The 17,890-nt window shown below is 42.2% G+C and overlaps 2 protein-coding genes across 3 annotated transcripts in view; both read right to left on the minus strand.

Annotated features, from left to right (window-relative positions):
• The window catches only part of LOC307076579 (focal adhesion kinase 1-like), a gene marked incomplete at its 5' end in the record, with an annotated part of 52,125 nt that extends 43,428 nt beyond the window's left edge, over window positions 1-8,697 (minus strand). The window contains 2 exons of one of the 2 annotated variants that reach the window (XM_079737622.1): window positions 3,572-3,598; window positions 8,567-8,697. Coding sequence is in view for 1 of the 2 variants with exons in the window: in XM_079737621.1 (XP_079593747.1) it covers window positions 3,572-3,598; window positions 6,784-6,982 (226 nt within the window). Of the gene's footprint in view, window positions 1-3,571; window positions 3,599-6,783; window positions 6,983-8,566 lie in introns of those variants that run through there. The other variant, XM_079737621.1, reaches the window with a different exon arrangement.
• Window positions 8,698-10,916: 2,219 nt separating this feature from the next.
• Window positions 10,917-14,585, minus strand: LOC307078594 (protein NDRG1-like; the record flags this gene model as incomplete). The annotated part of the gene is made up of 12 exons (XM_079740487.1): window positions 10,917-11,143; window positions 11,638-11,689; window positions 11,789-11,824; window positions 12,264-12,363; window positions 12,557-12,723; window positions 12,858-12,914; window positions 13,161-13,247; window positions 13,361-13,421; window positions 13,596-13,658; window positions 13,788-13,908; window positions 14,001-14,106; window positions 14,535-14,585. The coding sequence occupies 12 exons, from the start codon at window positions 14,583-14,585 to the stop codon at window positions 10,917-10,919; spliced, it is 1,128 nt and encodes a 375-aa protein (XP_079596613.1).
• Between the last annotated feature and the right edge of the window lie 3,305 nt (window positions 14,586-17,890).

Consider the following 17,890-nt stretch of genomic DNA (forward strand, 5'->3'; position numbering starts at 1 on the left):
TCTCCGTAGGGTTCCTCTGGCTGACACTGAGCATGTTAAACTGCTGAAGACTGGCTCTGCCCTGGCGTCAGGCCTGTGGAGGTGCAGTATCTAGCTGGTATCTAGGTTACTGGGGGGTTAGTGCAACCCCACGGGGGAAAGCCTCAACATCTCGCTCTCTCTCTCCGTTCCCTCCAGCTCTTTCCATCCTGATTTGCCTCTCCCACATTGCACCACTTCCTTCCTTTCCTCCTTGCTATGTGTGTTCTATCACTCGGCTTGAAGTGGGCATCTGAAGAAGCTAGAAGCTTCACGGCGTGGAGTTTGAATGCAGTAAATGTTGTCTTTTGTTTTATTACGTTTGTTTGCTATTTTGACGTTTATTTGCTATTTTGACACAAACATGTCAAGTCTGTTCCAGAAAGCCAGAGAGAAAGAAACTAAATCAGCAGATATCATAGGCCACCATGGGTAAGGTTGGCAACCAACAGCTAAAACATCCACTAATTACTACAGTACTGTACAAACATGATATTAATTCAACATATCATTCTGATTATTCTCTCATGGAATAATGTTTGTAGTACACTGTATTTGACAAAAATACATTGTGGCATTTATGCAATACACCAGTATTGCATAAACACAACGCTCTGTAGAGATATCCTCCCTGTAGGCATACATAAATGGATTAAGGGTTTACTCTTAAACCAAGTTGAACAAATTGGTTTGAAGAGATCCAGATTAAAAGCCAGGCAAAAAACAATTGAGGAAACTGTTTAATATAAAAAGGCCCTCAGCAAAAGTAAACAAACCAATTTGATCATGCTAAAACCAATCTACTTCAGACAAAGTTAAAGTATTTGATATTCTTATCGTAGTACGTCATAAAAGTGGAATGAATACATACTTGCCAGGGGGTGCTGGTCATAGATGCATGCCCCTTTGCTCCAACAGAGCGGGATACAGCCCCGGCCCTCCATGGGTTCTGTAGGACAAGCTGTCCTGGGGCTAGCCACGAGGCCCAGACACTACAGCCCCACTCAAACAGCCGCATAAGCCAAGGATTTGTTGATTGCTGACCAGGCCAGCAAAAAAAAACGTTGGCCCACCACACATAACGCAGTGGTGGAAGTCCCGATGGTCACACTGAGCGATGAAGTTCAGTTATTTAGTCCACAAGGTGTCCTAAATGTTCTTGGAAAAAGTTGTCTTAGAAAAATCCAGCAGTTGATAGCCTATGTTTCAGAAAGTCGTTTGAAATGGGCTGCAAGAAAATGTCCAGAACATGTCACATATCCCAGGGAAGCATTATGCCAGTGGAGCATCTTGGGCAGAGAGTTGGAAAACTATCGTCTGTAAAATAACTTTGGTTGAGAAGGAAATATGCCATCCAATAGACAGGTTTTACGGTTTTACCAAGTAACCCCATCACCCAAGTTGTTTCCGTTCAGAAAACGAAAGTAAATCAGTAATCAGTGTTAAATTGATAAAACCATGTCAACAAACTTCACTATCAGGACTCTCAAGGAGCCAAGGTCTATTTAAACGCCAACACGTCTTCCAAGCAAGCACAAGTGATCAATCCTTGTAATCAATCCATTATTTCCAAAAATCTTCAGATTTTCTAATATTTGAATAACGAGGCATTAAGTAAAGCACAGTTCCCCTAAGCCTCAGTAGAGCAGTGACAGTACACCTTGTAATCAAGCAGGACCTTACAAACTATGGACAACAACACAGCCACTTCCCAAGGAGTAGTCGGGTCCAACGGATATATTGCAAAACTCATGCTGTTGAGAACCCGAAGGTAGGTCGCACGAGAAGAAACACGCTCACTGCTACAAATCAATAGTCTGGATTCCAGTCATTTTTCCGCAAGAAAAAAGTATGCCAACCGCTTTTTATGGCAACATCCAGGGTCTTTTCCCTCTTGGTCAGACCACCGTTTGAGCACCGCAACAGTCCAGGGGATATGGTAATTCCATTCTGTAATAGTAGAAAGTTGCCCTGCGGAGGCAGTTAAAGCAATGAATGTAAGGCAAAGAAAAGAGGATTAGGGTAGAGAGGCATGGAAATGTAGGACAAGACGGGGTGTGTAAAAGTAGAGCACGGCCATGCAGGAATACATGGAAGGAAAGGGGTAACAGAGAGGCAGATGACAAAAGGAGGACTTCTAAAAATAGGCAGGAAAGGTCACTCGCAAAAAGAGACGAATTGACGGAAAGCGAGGACTCAAAAACATTTTGAGCGAAGCCAAGAGATCGCCGGTGATGGAAGGTTGACAGCGAAAACCGAGCGACGAGAGAATCAGGGACCCCTTGGAGAGCGGCTCTGCACTGCAACACCTCTGGAGCTTTCCCACAATGCTCTCTGCCTACAGACACAAACCAGGTCACGACAGGTATCTGATGTCAGAAGGGTGGTCGAGAAAGAGATCTCTCTCTAGGAGAGACGACCGAGGAAAAGAAAGAAAAACTAAAGCAAGAGACACAAAGCGAGGCGCTACAAGAGGACTGATGACTCCAGAAATAATACGTAGGACGGCACAAACACTGCAGTAATTCCATCCCCACAGAGTCGATCGGTGGCTGGCGTGACTGCCTGGCTGTCCTTTGCAGCAGCGCGTCACATCTCAAAACACAACATCCGTGACCAGTGTACGGCAGCCACATGTGCACATTTCCTCTGTGTCTTAACAATGAGCACAGGAGCGGCAGGGAGACAGATTGTGTGCTTGTTATGTGTAGGAACGAGTTGATTATCTATTTATTATTGTGCCAGCAGTAGTAAGGAACCTGGTTATGATTTTGTACTAAATGTAAAAAATGTAAAGCAACTAGGCCATTCAAGGATAATCAGCAGCCTTTAGTCCTCTACCAATAGGATAATAGTGAGATAGGGGCAGCGACTAAGAAAGGAGATCGATGGGTGGTCTTCAACTTGTCATATAGCAGCGATTAGATAGTATCATGTAACTTTTTCTGTATAAACGATCCACATTAAATCCATAACAGTTCTATTGGAGTAGCATTGGGCATTATTTGTAGCAATGTGGGTTCTAAGAAGACAAAACTCAAACTCTCTCTCTCTCTCTCTCTCTCTCTCTCTCTCTCTCTCTCTCTCTCTCTCTCTCTCTCTCTCTCTCTCTCTCTCTCTCTCTCTCTCTCTCTCTCTCTCTCTCTCTCTCTCTCTCTCTCTCTCTCTCTCTCTCTCTCTCTCTCTCTCTCTCTCTCTCTCTCTCTCTCTCTCGGCCAGAGCACGCCAGAACCTCGCTAAGGCCAGGTGATATGGAACAATCTAACCACAGCCATGGAAAAGGTTTTAAATAACGTCACCAACTCAGTGACCAGATAACAACAGTCATCCATTGATAGGTTTACTACAGGAGAAGAGTTACCAGTCAAGACTCATTGCAAGCTACCCAGTTACATACATTCTCTATTGTATTGGTAATGTGGAAGGAACTATGTGCATAATGTGACTCCATTCACAAAATTGGAAAAATGACATGCATTGTGACGTTGAATTAATCATATATGCTAAATGTATTCATAGAAACATTCGAGAATACGTTCAAAAAAGAACTCACCACCAGCATACGATATCCTGGAAAGATCTAGAGAGAGAAAAAACATGTGATTAAAAGACAGAAAAGCCACACATCTCAAAAGACTCGATAAGCCTAAATGAGTAGGGAACTGGGTCGACGGCCCTAACCATAAGCCATAGAAGAGCAATGATCCAACACTTCTCCATACCAAACATAATGCATTATTTTAAATAACATTGTTCTGATGTTATGTTCCACTTCACATTCATCTTAGACTGTCCTTGTTTTCCACTCTCTGACACTTAATTAAGTTTTAATTAAGAAATAATATAATAATTTATTCAACCGTGGGCATCCCCACTGCAGGGTTTAGCTTTAAATGAATCTGTCAAACACTTTGCATGTGTTAAGTGTGTAATGTAACAAGCCCTATTTATCTAAAACACTGCGGCAAAATCGAACAAGTAAATGCTTTAGCAAGCAGCCGTGTTCTTAGTAAATTAAATCATTCACCTTATCATTGCAATGTTAAAAAGCAACGCTGTGTTTAACTATAAAATAGTTAAACAGACTTGGACTTGTCTGGCGTCAGCTCCATTTGGTACATTTCTCCTCTGGTGTAAACCAGTGCTTTAAGGTGATTTCTCCAGTACTCGCCATCCCTCGCTCTCTTTCTTTCTCCACTTCGCCTACACTCTCGGGTGTGTCGTTCTCCGTCCTACTCACATGAGAAAACTATTGCCTCTGGCTGGATATACTACAGAAGCAGGCCATCAATGGCATTATGCTAATAGTGTTGCACAACTCCACGCTGAAAGGCAACAGCCAGGCAACCAACAGCTCTCCTGATCTAATCTGATCTACAACATAGCAAAGGAATACACAGACACAGAGTATCAGGTATGATAGAAAAGCACTACTGGTATGAAGCACGACGTCTGGGATTATTCTGAATCCGATGGAGATACGTGGTTCTAAAGTATCAATCATTCTTTCTTTCATACAACAACAACCTGTATGGGTCACCTATACCCGATACCTTTAAAACATACAGGGAACACAACTTGCCTTCCTATGTCGATTGATAACATGATCATGGCTGTATCTGTTGTTGTAGGTGGGTTCAAACACAAATCTAAAATTGAAATATGCTTCAAGTCCATTTAAATGCAGCTTCAGGTATGTTTTTTCCTAATGAGTAGAGCCGATCCAATACAAGAATGCATCCCCTGGGGCACAGGATGAGCGAACGGATGTGTCACAAGTCTGGTGTCTGACACTGTACAATTAAACAACTACAGCCGCACAGTAAACAACGTCACGCTTTCCGATAACCAGAAACACAAAACACACAAATCCCTCACTTGATCACGATTAAGAGGTTACTGTGGTGTAATGCCATAGAGTTAAGATGTAACACTATGTACGGAGTATGGATAAAATAAAAGCATGTCAAGGTACAACTACTGGCACCTAAGCACCACAGCATACAAGCGTCAACTTTTGGTTTGTTATTGGATAAGGTCATCCATGTTTAGTGCCAATGTTGTGCATTGTAAACATCTAGTATTGGAAGTTAAAGCTGGCCATTGTTAATGGGTAGCAGCCTTTTTTACAACATCCAGTGTGAGCTCACCTCTAAGGTTGCACTTTACTCAAAAAACACTGTTACGAAAAAACAAGCAACAGCCTTTTGGCAATCCTGCATTCTGTGCATGCCCTGGGCACAAAGTATTGACAACATTACAAAGTCAACTCTAATCATTACGTTTTTGGTTGTAGGTCTTTCACACATTCTGCACTGCCCACTGATGTGGACTGTGGAGCCAGTACACAGAGCTCGTATGAAATGCCTACATGAAGACCACTGGTCTTGGGTCTTTCTATGCACGTTCTCCTCTGCACATGGGTTTCCCCGAGTCTGCTCAGGTTCCCTTATACTACCAAAAACATGCTAGTTATGCAGCACTGATCAGGGTTAACAGTTAGTTATTATGCCCGCCGACAGCAAAGCAGATTACATGCACTCACTATTCACATACAATAAATAGTCAACTTCGTTATTGGTAAGAACACGTCCAATACCAAGAAGACAACGCATTTAGTAACCAAAAAGGTACTGATTGTCACCAACTGTCAGATTATACTTCTTCATCCCTGTAGTGGATGTATGTTGTGAACTGAAATCACTGCAGTGATCAATAAAGCAGCATGGCAAGCGTGCTACAGGGCTGTAACATGCCACGATCGTCCTTCTGTCATTCTGTCATCCTGTCAGTCAGATCGTTGTATGTGTGTTTAAAGGAAAGGTGCTTGTTTGTTATTACTGAAGCCATATATTGAGTGTATTTCACTCCCGATTTCTGTTGCTACAGTTCTAGTTGTTGTTCCAAAGCTTTCTAAATTTAATAAATTAATACTGGGGGGAGGAGGAGATGCATTGAAAGACAAATGCTCTGCTAGAATGTGTGTTGTTCATGTACTGCCCACACATCCAGTGGAAAAGGCACCGACGCAAAATCTCCAGATGACCTCCAAATACTTGGGTGTTGTGAATTTATCTAAGGTGTGTTCAACCCTTCCACAATATCTTATTTTTGACAAGGCTGTTTTGAAAAGGTTATTTACGACGCCTACTGGGAGCATTACTTGAGGCTTGGCAAGCCACAACAAGGTACATCAACGTGAAATATCATATCCGATGTGGCTGGCCAAAGCAATCTTTTAGACTAGAAGGACCAGTAGGAAAAATAGTAATAACAATACTGAGTTAAATCAGGATTTTGATAATGAACTAAATGTGGTATTTTTATAGTCATTTAGGACAAAGAGACCCCGTGAATAAAGGCAACACACATTTAATAGAGCTGTTAACATTTATGGTTCTTCTCTAGTGTATCTCTAGGAAACTTAACACCAGTCAGAGTTGTAGTACCATGTCACGTCTCTGGTTTACAAAAAAACAAAAGAAAACCAAACGACACCAACACAATATCTGAGACCTTCTGCTGTGGGTCGTCCACCGCTGCGTGAAGTTTCCACATGCAAGTGCTTGCACAGCGGCGAGCAGAGCAAATTCCTTTCAAGCGCCTCAGCCCATACCTGACACACCGTCTCGATCTCTCCAACAACACCTCAGCCTACATATCCCTGCCACACCACTACTACTCTCTCTCTCTCTCTCACAACACCTGGGCTGAGACCAAAAGCCAACCGACGAGAGAACAAAAGACAGCATGGCGATGCCGTACCTTCACTGGTGCAACCCAGGAAATCCCAAAACTGCATGAGGACAGCTTTTTCAGAGCGCCGAGGCTCTGACTGGGTGCACGCCTGGATGTGTTCTCCCTCACCTGTCCTTCTACTTCCTGGTTCCTCGCTGTCATATAGCCGGGGCACACAGAGGAAACACCCGCCCACTCTCTGACACACCTGTTGGCCAGGCCCCATTAAAGGAGAGTCAGCTGTCTTTCCTCTGCATCTGGGAGGCCAGCAGGTGAAACCTCTTTCTGCCCTGTGAACTCCCCCAGTCTAAACATGAGCACATGGATGGAGGAAGGATCTCCCAAATCTAGATCATTACGGGGGCTGTCTGTCTGACACAGAATGAAATGATTGTGAGCAGCACACATCATGTGGAACCTGTACTTTTCAAATCCGAGGGTGCCACTGTCATCCGTGACTTTAGGTCTGACGTAGCCTATCTTTGTTGAAGCAACTGCCATATGAACAGTGGCAGCAAAGGATTAGACTGACGAAAAGCTGAAGCTTAGCATTCATTTACTGTATTGTGCAGCTCTGTAGTAAGCATTATATGCAGAATAAAATGTCATGGACCAGGTAAAGACAACATTAAAATGGGGGCTCCTGAAAAAGACTACCAGAATGCTCATTTGTTTTAAGTGCATGGTGGGTATTCATATGTTGCAGAGTATAACTATAACATTTTTATTTAACAAAATCAATTTTTAATAATAAAACATAAACAACTTGCTTGCTTAGCCTATGACTAAGCCTATGATACCTGATTATCATCAAGACCGTGCTGTAGGCGTTAGATTGGTCACAGAGACCACATGAGAGTAGCCTTGATCAGTATGACCAGTACTCCCTGTAAATATTTCATCGTAAGCTGTGGGCCAAGTGATATTCATTCAATATTAATGACAGATGTTCAGGCCCATATTGACGCCCACAAGTACATGATAACATGATTACTCAGAAATGTTGATTTCAACAACACGACCAAGTGAAAAGAGGAGGAATGCCTAATTCTGAATGATGGCAGCCACACAAATCGCTCACACTGTGAAATAAAAAAAGCACATCCACAGCGGCGTCTCTGGACACAGTGGTGTTGTGGACAACAACTGCGATAGACTTGTAAGGTATAGCCTTGTATCCATCTCACAATGTATACGACGCACAGCTAGTTCCCTACAGTAAAGTAGCCTTACAACAGAGAAATAGTCTTCACCCCAAAACAAGGCCTCGTTTAGTTACAACGACAATAATTCAGCAACATTGCGAAATGTAGTTCAGGTGGTCGCGGAGGAGCGAGGGGTTCGGCATGCCCATGATCACGATGGTGGGAATTTATTGACTTATAACACCTTCCCATTTTGCCTGAAATTAACCAAAAACACCCCACCCATCCAGATGTTGTGCTAAGAGCTTAACTCACATGCTTTCGTTGGATTATTCGGTAGAAGGGAGATAATCTCTAGCCTGGACCTTTGCACCCAAACGCTGGAGAGAGAGGGGTGGTTTCGATCGATGCAGCACTGCTGTCTGCGAGGAATACAAATGACTCCGGGTTATAAAATGACTCATATTTATGATACGGTCCTGCTGCAGTGTGATTTCCCGGCAAACCCCATCTGAAAACACACCCTAGTTCGCAACGGCGTTCACCCCCGTTACCCCCATGTTACCCCGAATGCTAAGCTAGCTCAGCTAACGGTGGGGGCTTCTTTTTTTTTTTATTTTTTCCTCCACTCATTTTACCCTAAAGTGGGACCAGTTCACACTCACCCTGTAGCCCCGGACAACCGGCCGCGCCTACCCCCGAGACGCCGACTCCCCCGCTTAATCCAGTGCGTTTGAATAATCCCTTCAACCTTAGAAATCACTGAGTCGCTATATTTGTCCGTTGTGGGGTTCCCTCTCTCCCTCTGTGTTTTTTTTTTCTCTCCTCGCAGCACAGTGCTGTCCCCGGCGGTGTGCTGCCTGCCTGTGACGCTGGCGGTAACGTCAAGGCTCCTGCTGGATCCCGAGGTTTTCCAACATGGCTGAAGGAAGGTAGTGGCCAGCCAGGCGTGCGTCCAGCCACGGGGGCAGCAGCAGCAGCAGCAGGGTCAGTAATAAAAGCTCGCTACGTGTCTAACTGCGAGCCAACTGGAATGAGAGGGGGATAGAAAGAAAGTAAGTAAGCATCTAAATGGAAATGAAGACGGGAAGGAAAGAGAGAGAGAGAGAGAGAGAGATCACTTCTCAAAAATGTCAATATATTGAAAGAGTAAAGGAATAACGTTATATTTATCAGATTTGACCAACTAAATAGGTTGCCACTAAATGCTCCATAGCCTAAAATAATGGCAGATTTAAAATAAAGTGCGGCTGTGATAAAGTTCTACATTAAGTCACTCTTCTTTAAGGTAACCTTGTTTTATTTGCACAGAAAAGTACATTCTTACAGACAGAATCCTACATCTCTTTAAGCTGTTCTACAGCCCGTAGACAGGAATTGTTGACCCAATACAAACAATCAATTGTGTGCATTCACACACAATGACAGGGTATCCCCTGTGGCATTGTAGGTCGTGGCTCTGTAATAAAGACCGATGCAATAAACAATCAAATCATATGCAGACAGCTCCATCTCAGGTGAAAGACAGGACACTGCAATCGAGCATGGGTTCTCCAATGATTTCCATACAACACACACACACACACACACACACACACACACACACACACACACACACACACACACACACACACACACACACACACACACACACACACACTCACACACACACACCTCTCTACACACATGCATGTAATGCATACACACACACACTCACAAATACGAAAACACACATTTACATCCACAAACCTCTACTTGCATAAACAACAACTCACACACCTAAACACAGGCACGCACGCACAAAATACAATGAATTCTACTTAAAACTATACTTAGTAGGAATTGTATATGGTAACGATGGGGAATACAGTATTAAATCACAAATAATGCATATAATGCATATGCAAATAATACTTTTCAGATTCCTTAATTTCATGAAATTTTACTTAAAGTCCCGAGTAGACTTCTTGCCTGTCTGAATCAACGGCCGTTTAATGTCAGACACAGGTTGTTTAGTGAAGAATACTGCCAACCAGTAGATTGACATTTGGGATCGAAACATTACCTTTTAGCACACACTTTGTATCGTCTGTATACAGCAGCAGATTCTACAGCAGACATTTAAAACAACTGTTAATTCTGTAGTTGCATGCATATTATTATCCAAGCTTATTTCGGTTGCAGAGCAAACCCATTATCAGACTATAATGACAGATTTCGTTCAATTTTATTTGTTTATTTGTTTTTTATGCATATGTTTGTTTACAAAACATGAGTATCCATAAGTTTGAACCTGAAAAGAAAAGGTTAGCACCGTAGTCACTCTTTCATGTTTAAGTAGAGATTAACTATTGTAGTTAATAGTTAATCGTTCATGTTGTGTTGCAAGTCATGTATGGGCACTTCTCACATCCTATATTCTCAACACTATTATAATAAGTAATAATTTGAAATTTAGACATTTGAACTCAAATGTTTTAATTTCATCTAATAAAAAACACACAATCAAAATACAACCCACAGAGATTGGGCCAAGAATGTATATAATATGTATCACTTGTCAAACTCACCATTATCTCATAGCTAATGAGCAAGTCCATATTTTACAGAATTTTACAACAGGGTCAGCCGTTTAGAAAGAATATCAATGTTTCAAAATAAAATATTAAAACGGATATGATGTATGGACGATAATAACACATACGAAATGATGTGAATAATGGTCACAGTGTAGGCTGTTGATTAGGCCTATATTTAAACTAAATAATACATTTCATATTTCTGATATAAGCTGCGTGTGTGCGTGTGCGTGCGCGTGAGTCCGCGCCAACGTCCAATTCGTTGGCTGATCTTTAGTAATCAGTAGGCCTTCTTACATTCATCAGCAAATCCCCATTTAACCAAAAATGGACTTTAATGCAGCTCAACACTTAACCAATGGCTAAAACGAAAATGTAACTCAACAACAACAAACAAACAAAATGGCAGAAATACAAGAACAGATAAACAAGTGTGTTAGCATAGCACTGATTTGGATTTGGATTTGGACTCCGTGTGGCTGGTGGAGACTCCGTCCATGGAGAGGTCGGTGTTTGCGCGTCCGCGCTGCTCTTTGGGTTTGCTCCACTGTCCGCGCTGAGCTTCGTCGGTGTGCGCGCGGCCCCGGCCGCTGTCGGTGGACATCACGCTCGAGGTGGAAGCGGTGCGGGAGCGTGACAGCCTGGTCATGCAGGCGCTCGGCACTGCACACAAGGGAAAGGGTGGTCGGAGAAAAAGATGGAGAGGGGAGTGGAAGGAGCGAAGGATGAGAACGACAGAGGTTTATGCACACGTTACGAAGAGTTGTATTCATTCATTGTTTACATTTCCTGAAGCTAGAAACACAAAGGGTGGTATTTGGATGTTGTGTTTTTAATGACAATTTAAAGTTAAGTTAAAAAGAAATGTTTTGCTTGCTCCCCCGCCTGCTTGCAGTACGATCATATGCTTATTTGTAACATGCCAGTCCATAATCTGACTTAGTGTTCCATCTAGTGGTGAATAAGCGCAAGCACATTTTGTATTATATTGACCTATTGTATGCAACAGTTCATGCCCACTCAACCCCATTCCTTAACCGATTTGTATGCATGAACATTTTTGGCTAGCCTGCTGCTTAATCGAATGTGTGTAGTTACACATGCAATGTTTCAAGTACACGCATGGTCAAGTTTTAATATCAAGTAGAGCTACATACTGTATCCCAGTCCCTGGATGAAGTATTTGAGGGCTTCTGTCAGTTTAGCTGGCTGTTGAGAGAAAGGAGACACAACAGGGTTGGACAAGAGAGGTTTTCTGGAACCCAATCGCTGGTGAATATTTAGCTAGCTAGTGTGTTGCTAGGTTACCTGATCCACCTGGGGAAGTCCTCCACAGTCCGCCATCTAGGTAGAAGAAGAGAGAGTTTGATGAGAGATAAGATGAAGCACAGCTCTGACTTTACAATATGAAGCCGTGTTATTTTGACTTTGGTCCCATACAGCACAAAAAGCACCTTGCTGAAGACTGAAGTAGATTATTGTCACTCAATTGCAGAATGGCAATAGGCCTTCATCACTGAGGTAGTAGAAGTGATAATAATATTAGGGGCTTAAACAGGTGTAGCTCATGAGGGTTAATTATGGGTCTAATGATATACCTATTGGCCTATTGTACAACTAGTGAACAATTCATGAAAATAGCCAGGTGTACGATTAAGACTAGCCTATGTCAAAAGAAGAAAGAAAACCAACCAAACTCACTCATTGTGTTTGGAGCTTACCAATATGAACAATATCTTGATCTGTCTTAAAGTATAGGATACTGAGGAGGGTAGTAGGTTACCTTGAGCAGAGTGGTCCTGGTGGGATCCAGCTTGGAGTTGCATTCGACCACTACCTCCAGTGAGGGAGAATCATCTCCAGCAATCAACAGAGACGAACACCTACCGAAAAAACAACCCCAGAAAGGCAGGTCAGGTCAACGTTGTTTTTTTCTTGTTGCACAAACTAAACACACAGTTCAAAAAATAAAAGGTAGAATAGATTTTGAGTCCCACAAGTGTGACCACGTGTCGAGTGTCGAACGCAGAACATATGAATAAACGGAGATGGGTTGGAGATCCCAGAGCCACTCACTTGAGAGTTCTGCCGTTGAGGTTCACACCGGGGATGGGTCTCTTCAGCTCCAGAGCTGTCCGGCTGTTGTAGCAGCGCAGGAACTGAGCCACGTTTGACTCGTTCATGTATGTCATGATGTCGTGGCGGAACGTGGTGATCAAATCGTGGTTGGTCTCAATTTCTTTCTGAAAAGGTCAAGGAGGCTGAGAGTGAAACACGGTGGGGACGGGTTGGTCAGCGCAGAGTGACTGCACACTGGAGACACTAAGGCCACAGCGTGGGTGATCCTTTATCACACACAGGATCAACAAAGCGGTACCTTTCCAAACAGGTGTGAGATGACTGTCTCGGTCACAGTATGGGTCCATCCAGTGATCTGAAACACACACACACACACACACACACACACACACACACACACACACACACACACACACACAGTTCAATTAAATCTACAATCCTTCATTTGAACCTGAACTAACTTATTTTGACTTTTTGACTTTTTATTTTATATGGATAGGAACATGTTTTGTTTCCACTGTCATACAGTGAATGACAGTCAATCCATGACTGATGATTCTGAATGAATCTGAATCTGTTGGATTGAAGGACGATTATTTACCTTGCTTGTGACTGAGTCCACTATCCCTTCTGCATTAGGGTTGATATTGATCAGAACCAAGCCTTCGACAAGGTCAGGGTAGTTCAGCTGTAACAAACACACACATAAAATAATTGTTTTTGTTCATGACCTCTATTTAAAATGTGTCTTTATGTGTGTGTGTGTGTGTGTGGTGTGTGTTTCCATGACATCAAACTCACAGCAAATCTCATCAGGATGTTGGCACCTGCTCCAACTCCCAACCCGATCACACTGTTGAACCTGTCACACACACACACACACACACACACACACACACACACACACACACACACACACACACACACACACACACACACACACACACGGTCAGATCTTAGTGGGATCAGTGAGCTCTTATCTTGATCCCTGATCATTTCATTCTGCTGTTATGACTTAGGTGCTATGAGATCTCACCCCAAATGGTTGAGGACGATAGGAAGTGTCTCAGACAGCTGGTCCATGGTAGGATAGGTGTACCTTGTGGTTTAAGAGAGAGGTTGCGGTTGAAAACGACAGGAGACCAATCATTTCCTCTTGTCAGACGGCAGGCAGGAGGAGAGGGAAAAGGGGAACATTGTACTGAAAATAAGATGAACTATTACTCACTCTGTGGACAAGGTCACAGCACCCTCATGCTGTCCGGGGGCATTAACATGAAGGATAGGGAAATGTCTCGCAATCTCGTGCATGTCCTCATGGTTAAAGAAGCTCTCAAAACACATCTTGTCTGTAGAAAACAATGATAAGAAGACAGGGGAGTTATGATGGGAGTCGATGTGCTATACGATAGGATGAGAGGTGAAACAGACCGGGTCTTACGGTTCATTCCGATGTCGTGATAGGTCAGGATGACGGGGCGGTTGGGTTTTGAAACCCCTGTAATGGTACAGTAGACTTTTCCATACACGGTGTCTACTTGCTCCTCCTGAGACACACACACGCACGCACGCACACACACGCACACACACAAACACCAGTATTAGAACATATCCTATTTGACGCATATACTTGGTTTGTGCAATTTTATAATCAATGACCCAATCATCCAATGTAGCATATGCAGCAACGTTCCTCAAGAATTTGTTTCATGACAGCAATGATTTATTGTAAATAAATCGTCATTCGTTCACCAAGCAATATAGTTCCTCAAGACAGCATTATGGTCGCCAAACAACACAATAAAAAAGTGTTTTAAGCCAATCAGAATCAAGGACCTGAACAATCTGTTTGAAAAAGATTAAATCAATAACTTGTGTTATTAAAAAACAACACAATACTACAAATTTTCACTAGAACAGCACCTAATGCTTATTAAATTGGATCCATATCCTGAAGGCTGGGGGTTGTACTCACTGTAGTTTGTGGCTCAAAAACAGAGCTGTACTCAATTTCGTCCAGGACCATGGCTTCTGCTGTTGGTTAATGAATCCAACAAAGGAAAAAGACCCCTTGTACTGCAGAAAGCGGTTGTTGTTGTAGTAGATATCCTTCTGATAATATGATGGTTTCAGCCACTTGATAATGGAATTCCAGTATCGGAACAAAGTTCCCAGGAGGTGGAGATCCTTGAGGAATACAGTGAGGAGTATGTACGCAGTGTCGACGGAGGTGCTTGTTGATCTGGTTTATATATGATAAGGAGCTTTGCCTAAGCCTAGCCTTGTTCACACACCACAAAGCCAACTGCTTCTGACCTTTCTTAAATCTGACCTGACCTCAAGCAGCATAGGACCAAATGTACAAGGGATTAGAAGGATCCTTCCATATCGCAAACAACAATCAACGTTACATAAGTAGTAAGTGTCATTTCGTTCGCTTGTAAATGTACATCTTTAATGTCAAGGTTTCTTTGCTGTCGCTTATTTTTTAAATCCCTGATAAGGACGAGCTTAAAAACAAACAACAAAATAAACCAACATGAAGACCATTTTATGCAAAAGCACGTGATGAAACCAGTTTATTGCAGAGATTATTGATAACTGAATGCACCACAGGTGTACAACCTCATCCAGCCCCAGAGTCCAATCCACCTGACCCGGGCCAGGTCAGGCTGCTTCAACCAGCCTTGAACCACGCTGCCTCCACACATACCATTTGGATGTGCGACGATAAAACAACACCAAATTGACGGTGGCTATTTGGACCAAACAGTGTAGTAATCCCATGCGCTGATGATAGTCACGTGAAACGATTATTCCAAATATACATGAGCTAAGTAGCAGTGGCAGACTGTCTGATGGAGCAGGGGTGATCCCGTTAAGAGGCTGGAGAGCACTGGCCAAACAGATGGTGTTGCTGATCTTTACGTCACCCTAGGTCCTGCTCTGACCCACTGACCTACTTTCACTAACCACACTGTGTAGTACACCTGTGCTGTTGTTGTCGTCGTCGTCGTCGCTGAAGGGATGATTTAAGGACGTCTGATCCCCCCCACCAAACTGTTGTTGGAGGCTTCTCTGGTGGTATTGTACAAGGATACATTCAACATTCAAATGAATGAATGAATGTCAATCTTTTCCTCTGAGGTGGGGCTGGGGCTCAGATTTTTTCATTATTTCATTATATACTTTTTTTTTCTATAAATGACAAATATATATATATTTTTAAGTTTGGATTTTATTTGAAGAGTAGCAATGATTAACAAAAGCAAAACAGATAACACATATCTCCCACTCTGCTGCGTGCCTCAGATGTTTAAGATAAATGTGTTGTGCTGCTGCTTTTGGTTGTCTTATTTAAAAAAAAACAACAACAGGGTTAGTTGTTCATTCATTCATTGACATGAATGAATACAATGTAAAACTCAAGAAAACATTATGATTGCCGTGGGGCACACAAATACCATGTCACCATCAAGCACCTTGTCAGCATATCACATGACAAAGAGAAACTGATCATCTGGGTTCTAACAAAAGAAATTCTTGGTAGACAGCTGTGGTTTTATGGGCTTATGTCTAAGGAAGTTGTCGTAGAACCGCTAAACCACTACCTGCTGGGCTACGCTGATGTATCCTCTGGCCTTCAGGCGATACGAACAGCGGGTAGTAATACTGCGATCGAGGAAGATAGCTTTAGATTCAATCAAGGCAAGGCAACTTTATTTATATATAATTTTTCATACACGAGGCAGACTCAAAGTCACATAGAAATATTGTCATACAATAAAATAAAATGGTAGATAAGTAAGTAATAAAATAAAAATGAGTAAAATAGATAAAAAAATAAAAAAAGCATTTTAGAAAATGCAATGTATTTAAGATTTAGCAGAAAGCTAAAGCAATACATATGGAACGCGCTTTCTGCATTATTTCTGTGGAGGGTCTTAAACAGAAAGATGTGAATGTCAAATGAACGTCCGCCAATAATGGTAAAGTACAAATTATGTAATTGGACATTTATATGTTATTACATTTTTGAATATTGTATCATAATTCGATGTGTTCAACCACGGACAGCATCGGTCAGGGACTTTTCACTTTAGTAACGATATTGTCGACTTGTGAACTGTTTAAATAAATAAGGAGTCTAAGAAAAAAAGAGTATGAATTGAATAACAAATGCATCCCACACTTGGCTATCACATAAAATATAGGTTGATATGAAAAAAATGAATTAAAGTAATAGTACCGTTTTTTTTGGGGGGGGGGGGGGGATTCGGAAAGAAGAGGCGCCTTTTAGAATATTGACAACTTTTGATTGAATTATTTGTATTATTATTCTTTCAAAATTGGTAAAGAATGTCCAATATTTTTCAAAAGCCAGATCATCACAACTGCTTCTTGGGCTATGGACAGTGGCGGTTCTACATTGAATTACAACCCGGGCGAGACCCCTTCCGAGCGGGTTCCTCCGTATGTTTATTGCATAACCCTACAGGCTTCAACAAGGATTTCAATCCGCGCTAACAGTGGATCCCCCGTTCCCCTCCTTGTCCGTTCCATTAAGGAAGACGCAGGGGTGAACTGTCCCCTGCGCCCCACTTCCCTTTCTCTTTCTCACACAGCTTCTGTGCACGGCACCCTTCAGCAAGCAGGGGCGTCTTCAGCTGCAAGGGGGCGCCAATATGCCAATTCCCCACCCATTTATATGATAGATCAGTGTTTCCCAAACTTTTTTCTCTGGGGACCCATTTTTTTAAAATTACAAACCATCGCAACCCAATTCACAATAGGCCTAATCTATAAAATCGTGAGAAGAACAAATTTGTGCATACATGAACATTCCTGAACATTTTTACTGACAATTCCGCATCCCCTTATATGAACTTAAACCAGCCATTTCGAAGAGATAAATCACAACTTTGTTGAATGCACTTGTTATTGAAAACATAATACACATATTAAATACTCTGCCCTAAATGAGACCAAATAAATGCATTTAGGCGGAGTTCACATCTCCTTGTTCTGGCTATCTCATTGTTGTTATTTCCTCTCACAATGTACATTAGCCTTTCAACTGGATTCAATGTTATAAGCAAAATTATCAGAACAATACAAACATTCAGTACCAGCAGCATTTCTAGGTATTTGAAATATCCGGGGCTTAGCCCGGGAGAACGATTGTTGATGGGGGGGGGGGGGGGGGCAATCTAAAAAATACATTTAAAAAAAGCAAGTTGATTATTATTATTATTATTTTTTTTACCCAAAAATTAGATTCAGGGCTAATTAGAAAACAGCCTAGTGACAATCATTTAACACTAATCCGAG

The sequence above is a fragment of the Pollachius pollachius genome (genome assembly GCF_949987615.1).
Source record: "Pollachius pollachius genome assembly, chromosome: 1".
Taxonomy (NCBI): Eukaryota; Metazoa; Chordata; class Actinopteri; order Gadiformes; family Gadidae; genus Pollachius; species Pollachius pollachius.